Here is a 16,916-nt window from a genome sequence, read left to right as displayed (position 1 = left end):
CCGAGCTGGGTGTGTCTGCGGTTGAATGGGTCCGTGCCCACGTGAAGTTGAAGTCTGTTTTCTCCCTCCCCGACCTCTCTCTCTATCACTGTCTCTTTCTATCACTGTCTCTTTCTATCACTGTCTCTCTCTATCACTGTCTCTCTCTATCACTGTCTCTCTCTATCACTGTCTCTCTCTCTCTGTCTCTCTCTCTCTGTCTCTCTCTCTGTCTCTCTCTCTGTCTCTCTCTCTCTCTCTCTCTCTCTCTCTGTCTCTCTGTCTCTCTCTCTCTTTCTCTCTCTCTCTTTCTCTCTGTCTCTTTCTCTCTGTCTCTCTCTCTCACTCTCTCTCTCTCTCTCTCTGTCTCTCTCTTTCTCTCTGTCTCTCTCTCTCACTCTCTCTCTCTCTGTCTCTGTCTGTCTCTCTCTCTCTCTCTCTCGCTCTCTCTCACTTCCAGGCCGTGTGCGTACCAGGAGAACGAGTTCGGGGAGCGGCGTGGGGGCGAGTCCCTCTGTCATAGACAGTAGGGGGAGGAGTCGAGCCAAAATGGTGTCAGTGTCTCAACGTGAGTATCTTCCCCCGATATATGTGCATCATGCCGGAATTAAAAAATACACACGGTTTCTATATCAGTGTTTCTTGATCCCGGGGACCCATAGGTGCACATATCTGATTTGGCCCTGATTCCACTAATCAAGTCATCAAACTTTTAATCGGGTATGTAGTGCCAGGGCAAAAACAAATATGTGCACCTATGGGTCCCCGGGATCAAGAAACACTGATCTGGAGCAATTGTTTGACATTTTTACCACCTTTTCAGCATTGTGTCGGTATGCATTCTTCTCCCTTTATAAGTACACCATGCTATGTCGTGTTGCAGCTGGCAGTCGTTCTGGCTCCCCTGGTCGTCTCCTGAGCCATACATACGGCAGGATCTCCAGGGCCGCTGCAGGGACAACGCCAGCAGACAGGAGGCCTAAAGTCCCCCGCAGCCATGGCTGCAGCCGAGACACCAGTCCAGACAGATCAGGCCTGGGTAAGGACCAGGAAGGACAACACACACAGACACACGGAGGACAGAAAACAGCCCTCTACAGCTGTACTCCGAGTCTCCAACCTCTCTGCTCTCTGAACCACCTAATCTCCTGTCTGTCACTGAGTGCAACCTTGTCTCCTCCTCTGTCCTGGCTAACTCAACTCCTCCTCTACCTCCGCTGAGCTCTCTCTCTCTGAGTGTGTTGGACTGTCTATCTGGCTGTGTGTTATAAAGCTCTTTCTTCCTCCTGCTGCTCTCTCTCGCTGTGTGTCCCCCCCCCCACCACCACTATGCTAGCGAGGAGTCGTATCCCCCGGCCCAGCATGAGTCAGGGCTGCAGCAGGGACACCTCTAGGGAGAGCAGCCGAGATACCAGCCCCGCTCGGGGATTCTCTCCTCTGGGTGAGTACAGTATAGTAACGTGCCCAGCCCAGAGACCATAGCCACCAAGACCCTCAATGGCTGGTTGCCGGGGGCCTGAACCCTGACTAGCCCTATCTAGAGTAGAACACAAAGGCCATCATCAGACCACAAGAAAATCAACTGAAACGAACCTCTTCTGCTTCCATCTTCTGCATGCCTTTTACTTGTCTTTCAAATTTCCCCTTTCACTCCTGAGTGACAACAACATTTTCCTCAACAACCATTTTTTTTTTTAGTAATCATGCCAGAGTCATTGATGACATGGCATGGGATGAGTTGACGCTGGTGTCCGCTGTCAGCTTATAGACTTGCGATCAGAGCCTTTGTGTCCAATGCCGGGATGCCTCTCAGCATTCTTGGCGCCAATATCTGCATAAAGCCAGTTAGCGTCGTCACATGGTAGAATACCTCCTCCTCAGGTTGACAGGCATGTACTGTATGAGTTGTAGAAGTGTCTAACTTCACTTCCTGGTCACACTTTATTTGGATAGTCCGGGTTTTCCATCTGTAGCTCTATAGATGGTCATACTATCTATTGATAAGCAACTGGTTGCTAAGGTTACGTTTAGATTTAGAATAAGCGTTAGAGTAAGGGTTAGAGTAGGGGTTAGGGTTAGTAGATGGACTATCCAAATAAAGTATCACCCCCCACTCCCTCCCATGTTCCTCCTCTAGCATCCAGACGTGTCTCCCGCTCCACCAGTGCTCTCCACTCGGCTGAGTCTGTGGGCCACTCAGGTGACCTGTCCTGCATGTCTCTATTAGACCAGACAAATGGCATGTCAGTGTTCCATGGTGCAGTTCACCTCAATCACCCACAGGGGACGACAGAGAGCTGAGCATCCTCCTTATTTCAGTTTGGATGGGTCTTATTTTTCAAGTCAATCTGTGTTGTTTTGTTTCACTGTTTTTGTTAGTACGCGTTTGTTTTTATTGGTCCTTATACTGTGCTGTAAAATAAAACTTCAATTCATCATATTATTATTTTGTGCTATACACTGTATCTTCTCTTGAGTTTCTCATGACCTGCTGATGTAATTTGCTTCATTTGTTTTCCCCCCATGACTTTTACTCCCCATTTTAGTTTATAGGTCGACTGCTTCTCCTTTGTAATACTGTATTACTGTGCTCCTAATAATACTACAATAGTATTATAAAAGTATTATAATATCTCTGTGTTTCCTCCAGAGCGTCTAGGTCTGGCCCACCAGGCCCGTATCTCGGCCTCTGTCAACGCCATGAGGATCCTCAACACTGGGACCGAGGTGGAGGCAGCTGTAGCCGACGCCCTGTTACTAGGCGACGCCAGGAATAACAAGGTGGATGTTTACCTCGTCACGTGCGACTTAGATTCTCTATCCTCTTTACCATCTGAATCATAGCGTATGCTGATCATAATAGCTTTGACGGCTTTTTCTCTCGGGGGGATATTTTGTTGGATTTACGTCTATGTTGACTCATATTTGCCTCTCGAATCTCATGGCAGCTTGTTGAACAGGAAGTGTCATCGATTTCTCTTCACTCGGTGGCATAACTTAGTGAGCACGCTGTGTATGTACCCGCACAAACATTTGACCTCTTAACCCTTGACCCTTCCAGCGGCGGCCAGTCAGACGGCGGTACGAGTCCCCGGGGATCTACTCAGACGACGACGCTAACAGCGACGCCAGCAGCGCCTGCTCTGAGCGCTCGTATGGCTCGCGGAACGGCGGCCCGCCCCACTACATGAGACAGACGGAGGACGTGGCCGAGGTGCTGAACCACTGTGCCAGTTCCAACTGGTCTGAGAGGAAGGAGGGGCTGCTGGGACTACAGAACCTGCTCGTTAGCCAGAGAATTCTCAGGTGGGATAGAGACCGTCTATTTTTTAACTTTTGTAATGTGATGCATTTGAGGACGTCACCGAGACGACTGTCCTCTAGATGAAAAATCTGGCTGAAACCAAAAGGTGTTCGATTGATCGCCTTACCTTTTTCCCCCGCTCGTGTGTCTCAGTCGTGTGGAGCTGAAGCGATTGTGTGAGATCTTCACAAGGATGTTTGCTGACCCACACAGCAAGGTGAGCCCACAATAGAAACGCCCCATGTCTGATATTACCTGTGTTCTGACGTGAAGCTAATGTAGTTACTGTACTAACTAACGGTCTGTTTTTGTGTCGCATGGTGGTCTTTGCGGTGGACTTGTAACATCAGCGAGTAAGTGTTTTTGTCCGACACCTTTTTGAATAGTAATGCAATCGAATCCGACTATTCAGATTGATGAATTATTGTTGTTCTGTATGTTGTCCTACTGTAATAATCATTAACAATTAACAAATACCTATAGCCTATTATTGAGTGACTGACTGGGTGGTCACTGTGTCTGATCTCAGGTGTTCAGCATGTTTCTGGAGACCCTGGTAGACTTCATCACCCTGCACAGAGAGGACGTGCAGGACTGGCTGTTTGTCCTGCTCACCCAGCTGCTGAAGAAGATGGGAGCTGACCTCCTGGGTTCCGTACAGGCCAAGGTCCAGAAGGCTCTGGACGTCACCAGGTCAGAACTAAAGCGTCATCTCTGTTTCTGTTCTCACACAGGTCTTTTTCCCCACTTCTTGCTTTTCAGCACAATTCCACCAACTATAGTGGATGTGTAACCAGGGCAGCTCAGTACACCTTGGTTTGGCTTGGCTTGGTAGTGTGAAAAGCCCTTAGATGTTGCTTTTGGCTGTTTGTGGCGTTTTTAGTGCGGGGTTCCCTAACTGACGGCCCACTGTCACCCCCCCCATGTTTTCTGAGCAAAAAAAAAAAGAATCTACATTTTTTTCATTTTTCAAATTAAACACCAGGAAATCAGGTCCAGCTGATTTTAATTTTTGTAAATTTGTTCCCAAGTATTTCCACGCATAATAGAGAGACACATGATCATATACAAATGTAAGCAAGGTTTGAAATGATTATGTTTTAGTCAAATATTATATCTGTTTGGTCTTCTTGCAGTCAATTTGCAGTCTACAAGTGATAAGTAATTATGTACCGGCCCCTGAAAATCCATTCAGCAAAAAAAATCGTCCCGTGCCTGAATCTAGATGATGATCCTTGTTCTAGTGGATCAATCCCTCTCATCTCATGCCTTTTTCTCTTTATTTTCCTCTCTCTTTCCCAGGGACTCGTTCCCGTTCGACCAGCAGTTTAACATCCTGATGCGTTTCATCGTGGACCAGACCCAGACCCCCAACCTGAAGGTCAAGGTGGCCATCCTGAGGTACATTGAGTGCCTGGCCCGTCAAATGGACCCCGCAGACTTTGTCAACTCCAGCGAGACGCGCCTGGCCGTCTCCCGCATCATCACCTGGACCACGGAACCAAAGAGCTCCGACGTCCGGAAGGTGGGCAGAATTGGGTTTGTTTCCATAGCAATAGCGTCAGGCACTTTTCTTTTAATTTACTTTATATTTCACAGGGACAATGCACATTAATCAGCATTTCTGTAAATGTCCCAGATTTAACCAGCGGGCCAATTTTCAACTGATCAGCCAAAGCTCCAAAATAACTATTGTTTGCTGGCTTCATCCATTTTTGGTTGTTTTTATTTTTTTAAATTTTAAACTGATAATTTCCCCAACCTACCTGTCGGTGGACCCCCAACCCCAGAGCTTCCACCATAGCTGGGCAGGTGAGGAGTTGTCAGGCAGGCCCAGCACCACCGTAGCCTCTCTACCTGGAGAGGGGAACGTGGAGGAGAGGTGCAAGCAGGTAGTAGAGCCCCCCGACCCATCAGTCAGCTGCACGGTCTGCAGTCTGCCTCACATAACTTCCTCAAGCCTGGGCTCTCTGTCTCTAACACAACTTCGCCTTGCTGGCACACAGAGTTGTTTCTGCTTTATAACTGAATGTAAAGGACAGTGCAGGGGTGGGATTGAGGACTGAATTGGCTCTGAATGAGCCATAACAGTTGTTTCTACTTTCAAAGGTTTCTTCATAATGAGTGAATGTTAAAGTGGCAATCAGCAGTTGAAATGAGAACGAAGGTGTGGACCCCACCACTGTTTCGCTACAAAGCTGAGCGATTGGGCTGGAGAAATGCAACCACTCTCAAATTCATAGACAGAGCTAGGGATGCCATGCATGATATCAAAATGATAGTTTTAACTATGTTTTGAGGCTATACCGGGTTTGTTTACATTGACTTTGTTTACAAACGGAGGCATTGAACAAGCTTACATTTAGGATTCTGATGGGGTACGACAGTTGAGCTGAGCTCATGAGGCATTTAAGTTCAAGAATCAATGGGTGCATATACAATTCACGTAGAAGTCAAAACATTCATCTAGCAACTGCAGATTGCCCCTTTAAGCGACGGGGTGGGAATGGGCAACATAATGGCTCTGAATGTGTGGTAATATTGCGTTTTGATAGTAGCCTGTGCTGCTGTTACTTGTTCCTCATGGTTCTTGTCTTGTTTATCTACATTGACCAGGTTTGGTTGACCGACATGCATGGGATTCACACGAGAGAAACATTGATACGGGTTTTTAACTGTTTTACAAGAACTGACAATGGTTTTAACTCGCCTGACTAACTGAATGCTAACGGAACCTAAACAAATATGTGCTACTGTATTTCTGTGCAATGTTTATTGGCTCATGTATTTGTAAATCCATTGACTGATGGTTCCGTAAGAGCAGAATGGGCTTGTCGAATGTTCCGTCGCTTCTCTTAAGCGTCAGAAATTACCTTGAAATGCACATTATTGCGTGATATCATATGTCGATGTTACTGGGAAAAAGTGAACGCCCTCTTTGATGACCTCTAGCCATTGACCTCTCTGTGACCCTTTAACCCCAGACCTCTCTGTGACCCTTTAACCCCCAGGCGGCTCAGGTGGTTCTGATCACCTTGTTTGAGCTGAACACCCCAGAGTTCACCATGCTGCTGGGGGCCCTGCCCAAGACCTTCCAGGACGGAGCCACTAAACTGCTGCATAGCCACCTGCGGAACTCCAGCAACACCAGAGTGGTAAGACCTGACTCTGACGTTCACGTGTAAATCCACATCGTCGAGAGGATGAGACTGAGCAGGGATGAAATGGCTGTGTCCCAAATATCTACTCGCCATGAGAAGATGAGCAGTGAATTTACACAGGGCAACTTGAACAACGCATTTGCTCAGGAAGGTCTTCTCGAATACACTGAATATCTTCTCACTGGCATGCTGTCACATGGACAATAGTTGTATTGTAATCTAAATATACTGGGATATCATTATATAATTAAGCAATAAAGACAGAGGAGGTGTGTTATATGGCCAATATAACACGGTTGTGGGCTGTTCTTAGAGTGCCCGGATACAGCCCTTAGCCGTGGTATATTGGTCATATACCACAAACCCCTGAGGTGCCTTATTGCTATTGGTTACCAATGTAATTAGAGCAGTAAAAATACATGTTTTGTCTTACCCGTGGTATACGGGTAATGTATTACAGCTGTCAGCCAATCACCATTCAGGGCTCGAACCACCCAGGTTATAATGTACTGTACTTTCTCCGATTTCTGTGTGATCCGCAGGCTTCTCCCAGTAGCACCATGGGACGTACTCCTCCCCCACCTCGCCACCCCAGCAGTCGCAGCAGCCCCCTCACCTCTCCCACCAACTGCTCCCATGGGGGGCTCTCTCCCAGGTAGGTCTGACCTTTAATACCTGGTCCCCAACACACCATAGAAGTTAGTTACATCGCTACTAACAACGACAACAAGCAGTCCCCCCTCTCCGCACTGTTCCCTCCTCACGTTTCTCTTTTTCTCCCTTGCGACTCTATTCCCCCCTTTTCTTTCCCTTCCTCCCTCTTACCCTCCCTTGCCGTGCTCTGTGTACGTTACAGCCGGCTATGGGGTTGGAGTGCTGATGGCCTGTCAAAGTACCCCCCTCCCTTCCCTTCTCTCTCCTCCACCCCTGCTGCCCCCTCCCTCAAGACCCTACGGAGTGCTTACTCTCCCAGGTACAATGTCACATAGCTGTGTCACCCTTGGTTTGTCCCCACCCCACGGTCTAGTTTGTTTTTTCTTTCACTTCCTTTTTTCCCCTCCATTCCGCAGCAGCAGTTCACCACATTAACACCTTGACTCACCAGCCTGTTCCACTCTCTCTGTCAACACGTACTGTTAAGCACGGTTGATCTTTTATATGAAAAGGATGGTCGTGTAGCGGGATAAACTGCTTGAAATGACATCTTTACATACTAGGTAAATAAAATGTGTCGTTTCAACCAGTCCCCCCCACCGCTTTTCCCACTGGGCAGACGTCTTCTTTCCGTGGTGGTGTTGTATGTTGGTATCCTACTTGAATATTAACCCTCCCCTCCCGGTGTGACCTGAAGCATGTTGGAGAACGACACAGAGAACCTGAACACCGATCAGATCTATAGCTCCCTGCGAGGCGTCACTGAGGCCATCCAGAACTTCAGCTTCCGCAGTCAGGAGGACCTCATGGAGCCGGGCAGAGGCAAGAGAGAGGACACGGTGAGAGGCTTGGGCAATTCCCTACTATTCTCCACTCACTCCCTTCCTCATTGATTTAAAAGATTTGGATTGTTAGAATGGACTAGAATCAAATCAAATCAAATGTATTTATATAGCCCTTCGTGCATCAGCTGATATCTCAAACTGCTGTACAGAAACCCAGCCTAAAACCCCAAACAGCAAGCAATGCAGGTGTAGAAGCACAGTGGCTAGGAAAAACTCCCTAGAAAGAGGGAGTATCTTCCAACAGCCCATTGCTTTTAAATCCAGAGGGGGGATTGAACAAGTGCACTTGTTTGGCAACTGTTCTCTGGTCAATATATTTATTTTCTCTAGAATGGACATGGACATACATTTAGTTATTTGTATAAAACTATGTTTGTTATGTCACGTTTTAACAATAGTCTTGTTTCTCCTCAGCCGGGTGTTGGAACAGCATCACACTCTGGTGCCGACGTGGTGGAGGGGCCCGGGGGTCGCACGGCCCTGGACAACAAGACCTCCCTACTCAACACCCCCTCCCCCCGTTCCTTCTCCGGCCCCCGGGGCCGCGACTACAACCCCTACAACTATTCTGACACCATCAGCGCCTACGACAAGGCTGCCCTGAGAGAGACTGTGTACGAGGACGACGTGGAGCAGCTTCGAGATGGTGAGGCTGTCTCAAGGGTCTGAAATGGCACCCTGTTCCCTATGCTACTTTTCTGAAATGGCACCCTATTCCCTATATAGTGCACTACTTTTGACCACCCTATTCCAATCATAGCTCTGGTCAAAAGTAGTGAGCTGTATAGAGAATAGGGTGCCATTTTGGATGGTCATAATACATTTAAGCAATAAGGCCCAGGTGTGGTATATAGCATAAACACCTGAGGTGCCTTATTTCTATTATAAACTGGTTACCAACGTAATTAGAGCTGTAAAAATACATGTTTTGTCATACCCGTGGCTTGAACCACCCTGTTTATAATAAGTTATATATTAACTGTAAGGGAGCCCCCCCAACCCTCTTCCTCGCAGGCCGCCAAGAGTGTGGTGGAGAAAACAAGATGCTGCACACCAAGAACAGTTCCCCTGCGGAGCAGCTGGGACTGGTGATTGACTGAATTCATTTGACAATGTTTTCTATGTTTTACAATAGCTACATAATAACACTTTGAAGTCACGGACATGGAGGTCCTATTAAATTCCATTTAGTGATCTATATGTAATTCTATAGATCACTAAATATCACTGACTAATATCTATTGTGGTCGTTGAAAGGTGGGTGAGCTGCTGAAGGAGCTGTCTAACCCCAGTGAGAGGCCAGAGGAGAGGAGGGGAGCCCTGGTGGAGCTGCTGAAGATAGCCCGGGAGGACAGCCTGGCAGTGTGGGAGGAACACTTCAAAACCATGCTGCTCCTGCTGCTGGAGACTCTGTCAGACCAAGATGTAAGGACTGGATAAATGGATGGATAGAGAGAGATGAAGAAAAACTACTTTAAAAACAGCAATCAACCAAGTTAACTCTGTTTTAGGAGCAATGCCACAATCTGATGCTTGAATCCACTGTTCTTCCTTCCACTGTCTCTGATCATGTTGTGTCCTTCTCCCCCAACCTGCAGCACACCATCCGGGCACTGGCGCTACGAGTGCTGAAGGAGATCTTACGCAACCAGCCGGCCCGCTTCAAGAACTACGCAGAACTCACCATCATGAAGACCCTGGAGCTACACAAAGACTCCCACAAAGAGGTAGCTCTCACTGGCTCTCTCCGTCTATGAGGCTCTGCTTTAGAGGACATGCTAAGTCTACACTTCTTGAATTAACAGCTTTCAACTCTGTGATGACGTGTTAGTTTTTTTGTGTTTGTTTTTTATGGAGATGATAGCTTGAAATAAAATTATGAAAAGACTGTTGGGATGAAGAGTAGTCTTGCCTGTGGATGTACAGTACCAGTCAAAAGTTTGGACACACCAACTCATTCAAGGGTTTTTATTTTGACTATTTTCTACATTGTAGAATAATAGTGAAGACATCAAAACTATGAAATAACACGTATGGAACCATGTAGTAAACAAGAAAGTGTTAAACAAATCAAAATATTTTTATATTTGAGATTCTTCAAAGTAGCCACCATTTGCCTTGATGACAGCTTTGCACACACTTGGCATTCTCTCAACCAGCTTCACGAGGAATGCTTTTCCAATTGTCTTGAAGGAGTTCCCACATATGCTGAGCACTCGTTGGCTGCTTTTCCTTCACTCTGCGGTCCAACTCATCCCAAACCATCTCAATTGGGTTACGGTCTGGTGCTTGTGGAGGCCAGGTCATCTGTTGCAGCACTCCATCACTCTCCTTGGTCAAATAGTCCCTATACAGCCTGGAGGTGTGTTTTTGGTCATTGTCCTATTGAAAAACAAATGATAGTCCCACTAAGCGCAAACCAGATGGGATGGCGTATTGCTGCAGAATGCTGTGGTAGCCATGCTGGTTAAGTGTGCCTTGAATTCTAAATAAATCACAGAGTGTCACCAGCAAAGCACACTCACACCTCCTCCTCCATGCGTCACAGTGGGAACTACACGTGGAGATCATTCTACTCTGCGTCTCACAAAGACACGGCGGTTGGAACCTAAAATCTGAAATTTGCACTCATCAGACCAAAGGACAGAGTTCCACCGGTCTAATGTTCATTGCTCGTGTTTCTTAGGCCAAGCAAGTCTCTTCTTCTTATTGGTGTCCTTTAGTAGTGGTTTCTTTGCAGCAATTCGACCATGAAGGCCTGATTCATGCAGTCTCCTCTGAACAGTTGATGTTGAGATGTGTCTGTTACTTGAACTCTGTGAAGCGTTTATTTGGGCTGCAATCTTAGGTGCATTTAACTCTAATGAATTTGTCCTCTGCAGCAGAGGTAACTATGGGTCTTCCTTTCCTGTGGCTGTCTTCATGAGAGCCAGTTTCATCATAGCGCCTTGATGGTTTTTGCGACTGCCCTATTTGGTGTTTTATCTTCTGTATACCACCCCTACCCTGGCACAACACAACTGATTGGCTCAAATGCATGAAGAAGGACAGAAATTCCACAAATTAACTTTTAACAAGGCACACCTGTTAATTGAAATGCATTCCAGGTGACTACCTCATGAAGCTGGTTGAGAGAATGCCAACCTTGCACAAAGCTGTCATCAAGGCAAAAGGTGGCTACTTTGAAGAATCTCAAACATAAAACATATTTTGATTTGTTTAACACTGTCTTGGTTACTACGTGATTTCATAGTTTTGATGCCTTCAGTATTATTCTACAATGTAGAAAATAGTTTTAAAAAATAAAGAAAAACCCTTGAATGAGTAGCCGTGTCCACACTTTTGACTGGTACTGTACATGTACCCTTCTCTTGTCAGTAAACCAAAAGGATCCCATTCCATGATCAAACATTTCACCCCCCTCACTCCACCCTTCCCTCACTACCCAGGTTGTGCGGGCAGCAGAGGAGTCAGCCTCCACCCTGGCCGGCTCCATCCACCCAGAACAGTGTATCAAGGTGCTGTGTCCCATCGTCCAGACAGCTGACTACCCCATCAACCTGGCTTCCATCAAGATGCAGACCAAGGTGATCGAACGCATCACCAAGGAGTCCCTGCACCAGCTGCTGCCTGACATCATACCAGGACTACTGCAGGTAAAAAGGGCTTTATAGATCAAGTTGACTGATTGGTTAGTCCATTGGTTGATTTATTGATGTACTTACTGATTGGTTGACGTGGAATCACTTGGAATGTATCTACTTCAAATAGAAGCACTTGGAATGTATCTACTTCAAATAGAAGCACATGGAATGTATCTACTTCAAATAGAAACACTGGGAATGTATCTACTTCTAATAGAAACACTTGGAATGTATCTACTTCAAATAGAAACACTTGGAATGTATCTACTTCAAATAGAAGCACATGGAATGTATCTACTTCAAATAGAAGCACATGGAATGTATCTACTTCTAATAGAAACACTTGGAATGTATCTCAAAATCAAATCAAATGTATTTATATATCCATTCGTACATCAGCTGATATCTCAAAGTGCTGTACAGAAACCCAGCCTAAAACCCCAAACAGCAAGCAATGCTGGTGTAGAAGCATGGTGGCTAGGAAAAACTCCCTAGAAAGGCCAAAACCTAGGAAGAAACCTAGAGAGGAACCAGGCTATGTGGGGTGGCCAGTCCTCTTCTGTCTGTGTCGGGTGGAGATTATAACAGAACATGGCCAAGATGTTCAAATGTTCATAAATGACCAGCATGGTCGAATAATAATAAGGCAGAACAGTTGAAACTGGAGCAGCAGCACGGTCAGGTGGACTGGGGACAGCAAGGAGTCATCATGTCAGGTAGTGCTGGGGCATGGTCCTAGGGCTCAGGTCCTCTGAGAGAGAGAAATAAAGAGAGAAGGAGAGAATTAGAGAACGCACACTTAGATTCACATAGGACACCGAATAGGACAGGAGAAGTACTCCAGATATAACAAACTGACCCTAGCCCCCCGACACATAAACTACTGCAGCATAAATACTGGAGGCTGAGACAGGAGGGATCAGGAGACACTTCCAATAGAAGCACTTGGAATGCATCTACTTCCAATAGAAGCACTTGGAATGCATCTACTTCCAATAGAAGCACTTGGAATGTATCTACTTCCAATAGAAGCACTTGGAATGCATCTACTTCCAATAGAAGCACTTGGAATGTATTTACTTCCAATAGAAGCACTTGGAATGTATTTACTTCCAATAGAAACACTTGGAATGTATCTACTTTCAATAGAAACATTGGGGGGCAGAAACTCAATATTAGGAAGGTGTTCCTAATGTTTGGTGTATTCAGAGTATGTCTAATATTGTTCTGATGTCTCTCTGTGTACAGGGGTATGACAACACAGAGAGCAGTGTGAGGAAGGCCAGTGTGTTCTGTCTGGTGGCTGTCTACTCTGTCATTGGTGAAGAGCTGAAGCCCTACCTGGCCCAGCTCACAGGAAGCAAGGTACACTAACGTCTCATCTCAGCACCCTGTCTGGTTCGCTCTCAAATGGCACCCTATTCCCTACGTGGTGCACTAGGAAATAGGGCGCAATTTGGGATGCAGACAATGTCTTTTAATTCCCTTCTGGTTTTTTTCCAAGAACTACAGGTTGCAGAATGTTTTTCAATGTCTTGAAACGTCGTATTAGGATGGGTTGGTTTCATTCATCGTCTTTACTATCCCACCAGATGAAGCTGCTGAACCTGTACATAAAGAGAGCCCAGACGTCCACCAGCAACAGTAGCAGCTCCTCAGACATCTCCTCATACTAATGAACATGACCCTCCGGCTCCATCCGTGTGTGTGCAGGTACATACAGTACAGGGTTGTGTTCATAGGGCACCAAACGGTGCAAAACAGACTGAAACAGGAAGGGACTGCGTGGACTACTGGTCCAATCAGAAACACTAATTGTATTATATTTTTACCGTTTTGAAATATTTTCCATGGCGTGCCCTAATGAACGCGACCCAGATAGGGAAACAGTTGTGCCTCAATCTTTCTTTCCAGACCTCCTTGTCGTTTTTAATGTATTATAATAAAGGATGTAGGCTGTTCCTGGTTGGGAAACCCTATGCCTGTCGCAATCAACATTTTATTTCCCTCTGTTTTGTCGTCTTGTAAATACTTTTAATTCCACATTTTATTAAGATTTGAATGCAACACTACTTCACACCCAGTCAAATGAATGTAAAGAGCTTTGAAGGAAACCTGAGTCCTTTTTAAACCGTCTGAAAGGTTTTGATGTTGATGGAAGCCGAGTGCCGCTCTGTACACGACCGCCTAATTGCCTCTAGTGTTCCTTCTCACAATGGACAGAGAGGCTTATTTGGAAACGTGTTTGGTTATTTGTAAAGGGGCAATTTAAAAATGGCGATTTTGATAGTAATTATTCCATAGTATTTGGCGCCTGAAGAATTTGTTCTTGGTGACGATGCTATGTTTTTAAGCCTGTATTTAAAGAATAGTCCTTGTAGAATTTCTCAGTTAGTGAGAATCTAAAAACGTTCATTTCCGTTAGTGGGAGAAGATCATTTGGCTGGCCAATGATTAGTACATGCAGTGAAAAGATGTATTGAATAAGCCTCTGTAAACTGCCTATGTGTTACACCTGTGTTGACTGTGTGGTTTGGGCCCCAACAACTTGTGAAGGAATATTTTACATTTTCACAAGGATTACAATATGTTATTATGAAAGGGGAGTTATTGGTAGAGTTGGTCGAGGTTTGAGTCTGCTGTTTTTTTGTGCTTTAACATTCGGGCACGTTGTAATGAGTCAAAACTACTGGGATCTGAAGTATTCTTGCAATGTAAAACCGTACTGACGAGTCCTAGAATTTTCAAATGTGAAATATTTTTGTCTAAGAACAAAATATGGGCAATACCTATTTGTCATATAGTATAAAAACCTTGACAATCTGACGGATTAGTCGAGAATCTAAGGACATTGTAAGTGCCAGTGCTCAACAAGAAATCCTTACCATTTAAAGACTTAGGAGGCAAAAAAATAAATAAATAGTATTTTGAATTGAATCCAGCAATAATGAATTAGTAACATAAAATCCAACTACTTGGATGAACTTTTTTTGTCAAAGCACTGTAAATTACCATTGTAAGTTAACCGTCCTTGTTTGAAATGTATAGATGCCATTTTTTAGCTCTCCTATGAAATGTTACTGCTGCTTTAGAAATACTAATCATGGCGTTAAACCTAATGTATTTTACTCTCCTTATTATGAATGTTAAAGGTTACAGTTTCAGTTAGAACTAGAATTCAGAGTTTGGGTCAATTCCATTTCAATTCAATCCATTCAGAAATTTCATTTCCCAATTTTCCTCAATGCTTGTCTACGGGGATTAAAAAAATTAAATTGGAATTTCAGTTTACTTCCTGATTTGATTGAAAGGAATTGAGCCCAACCTTGTTAAAAGTCCAGATAAAGGTGGCGTGTTACTGAGAACACTATCGGGCCTTACTGTTTCTGTAGTATAGTTTCACTACATTGACTGTTAAAATGTACTGTAACAGTGCACAATGATTAATTTTTTTCTCAAATGTGAGAACTCTTAGCAATTTTATCAGCTACAGACTAGATGGAACATTGGCTATGACCAAGTCCAAAATGTTGTCAAATACAAAACACAGTATTTCTTTTGTTAGACCTGCCTGTTGCAATTGAATCAAAAATGAAACTCAAAATTAGTGTTTTGTACAGTACTTTTAATCATTGATTCACAAACTTGTTATTAAAGAGAGTCAGAGAGAGACCTCATTTGCATGCGAGGGAACATGCAATATTATACCCAGCAACCTCAATGATTAACTAACATTCCCAACTCTGACTTTATGTTGAAGAAAAGTTGCTTCTAATCTATGAATGTCTGGTCAGCTTGTATTATATCACACACACACACACACACACACACACACACACACACACACACACACACACACACACACACACACACACACACACACACACACACACACACACACACACACACACACACACACACACACTATTGATATCCATCACAAACTAGGGCTGATTTAACAGACCAAACATTGTATACTATACTGTAATTGTATGCTGTGTGCACACACTGGCCTGTATCAAAAACCAAACCCTATTATCCTCAAGTCATGTATCTTGAGCCTGTATTTGCTTGTGCCTTGTTTGTTTTTTTACAGTACACCTGGCAATATTAATCCATACTAATAGCTTCTGAATACTGCTTTTGAATTGTTCTTTTTGCCCCCATTTTGAAATACTGTATTATATGTCATGAATTATACAGGAAATGTGTTGCGTTGAAGACCAAGGTTATTTCCCAAGTTGCACCCTATTCCCTACCTAGTGTCCTACATCTGACCAGTCTTATGGGACTCTGTCAAAAGTAGTGCCCTATATAGGGCATAAAGTTCCATTTGGGATGCATCCCAAGGCTGCTGTAAATACAGCCAATAGTTTAATGGCAGTATTTTCCACAGATGTAATATTGGCTTGGCTGTTCTATTCCTTGTGAACCACTTACAATGCATGCTTCTTTTGTTTAGCTTCAGTCATTGTTTTATCCCTCCCGTACCTATATTTATATGCAGTCTGTTATATTTTCTGTGTATGATGACAGCTGTACATATTTCATGTTTTGCTCACTTCTTTCTCACGTGATAGAATTTGTTGAAATTTAAACTTGAAATAAACCAACTTCAGTCCCTGTCCGAAGCATGTAATCACATATGTTGTATATTTGAAGTATAAATTGAGAGCAGACATACAGTATCTTCTCGAGAATGTGGGAGGAAACATCTCCTGCAGGACATGGGAATAGCAGCAGATGGCGCTCTTTGCATTTTCTTGAGAGGAAAAAAAGCATCCTCTGTGTATTTAATATATTTTTTGGAAATAATTTTAGCAGCAAAAGTAGGCTACCACGTTACCCCGCCCTCTCTGCTTCTCACCGCTTTCCTTCCCTTGAAAATGAATGGTAACAGTTATTAGTTGTCCTACTCCTCTTACGGGCTCACAGGTGCACTGTAGCTTTCCCTACTCAGGGGTAGGATAGAGGGCACAGGCCATTACACTTAGGATGTGGTGAATCGGCAATTAGACCACAGCCACTCATTTGTCACTGCAGCACCCTTGGCTTGTGTGCGTTCTCCAGTCATCTGAAGGCTCCCCAATAAAGAGTGGAAAAACACTATCACCACCTGCATCATTAGTGATCAAAAAGAACGTGTTAGTAGGCTGGCCAGCTTTGAAGTGGATTCCCTCTAACAAACAATACAATCAGCGGCACATGATTCAATTAACATTGGGGCAAATGTGTGACCGCTGAGACATCCAGGTTTACAAGCTTTAACTAGACATTAATCTTTGAACTCTTCTGGATCACCCAAGACTCCAAAAAGGTCATTTTAATT

At 44.6% G+C, this 16,916-nt stretch overlaps 1 protein-coding gene across 17 annotated transcripts in view; it reads left to right on the top strand.

Moving 5' to 3' along the window:
* Positions 1–16,214, top strand: part of LOC118369985 (CLIP-associating protein 1-B-like) — a 45,088-nt gene extending 28,874 nt beyond the window's left edge. For 4 of the 17 annotated variants that reach the window (XM_052499131.1, XM_052499133.1, XM_052499132.1 and 1 more), the window contains 21 exons: positions 440–547; positions 863–1,018; positions 1,316–1,420; positions 2,117–2,179; positions 2,630–2,760; positions 3,041–3,285; positions 3,437–3,500; positions 3,813–3,976; positions 4,586–4,808; positions 5,074–5,175; positions 6,295–6,438; positions 6,987–7,099; positions 7,301–7,417; positions 7,796–7,937; positions 8,358–8,589; positions 8,958–9,031; positions 9,201–9,368; positions 9,542–9,670; positions 11,393–11,599; positions 12,836–12,952; positions 13,180–16,214. In XM_052499131.1, coding sequence (XP_052355091.1) covers positions 440–547; positions 863–1,018; positions 1,316–1,420; positions 2,117–2,179; positions 2,630–2,760; positions 3,041–3,285; positions 3,437–3,500; positions 3,813–3,976; positions 4,586–4,808; positions 5,074–5,175; positions 6,295–6,438; positions 6,987–7,099; positions 7,301–7,417; positions 7,796–7,937; positions 8,358–8,589; positions 8,958–9,031; positions 9,201–9,368; positions 9,542–9,670; positions 11,393–11,599; positions 12,836–12,952; positions 13,180–13,263 — 2,888 coding nt within the window. In that variant the 3' untranslated portion in view covers positions 13,264–16,214. The remainder of the gene's footprint in view (positions 1–439; positions 548–862; positions 1,019–1,315; positions 1,421–2,116; positions 2,180–2,629; positions 2,761–3,040; positions 3,286–3,436; positions 3,501–3,812; positions 3,977–4,585; positions 4,809–5,073; positions 5,176–6,294; positions 6,439–6,986; positions 7,100–7,300; positions 7,418–7,795; positions 7,938–8,357; positions 8,590–8,957; positions 9,032–9,200; positions 9,369–9,541; positions 9,671–11,392; positions 11,600–12,835; positions 12,953–13,179) is intronic. The other 13 variants (XM_052499145.1, XM_052499135.1, XM_052499138.1 and 10 more) reach the window with 9 other exon arrangements.
* The last annotated feature ends 702 nt before the right edge of the window (positions 16,215–16,916 follow it).

Source organism: Oncorhynchus keta, chromosome 37 (assembly GCF_023373465.1).
Source record: "Oncorhynchus keta strain PuntledgeMale-10-30-2019 chromosome 37, Oket_V2, whole genome shotgun sequence".
Lineage (NCBI taxonomy): Eukaryota > Metazoa > Chordata > Actinopteri > Salmoniformes > Salmonidae > Oncorhynchus > Oncorhynchus keta.
The sequence above is the reverse complement of the archived record's forward strand: the minus strand, read 5'-3'. Positions and strand labels throughout refer to the sequence as shown.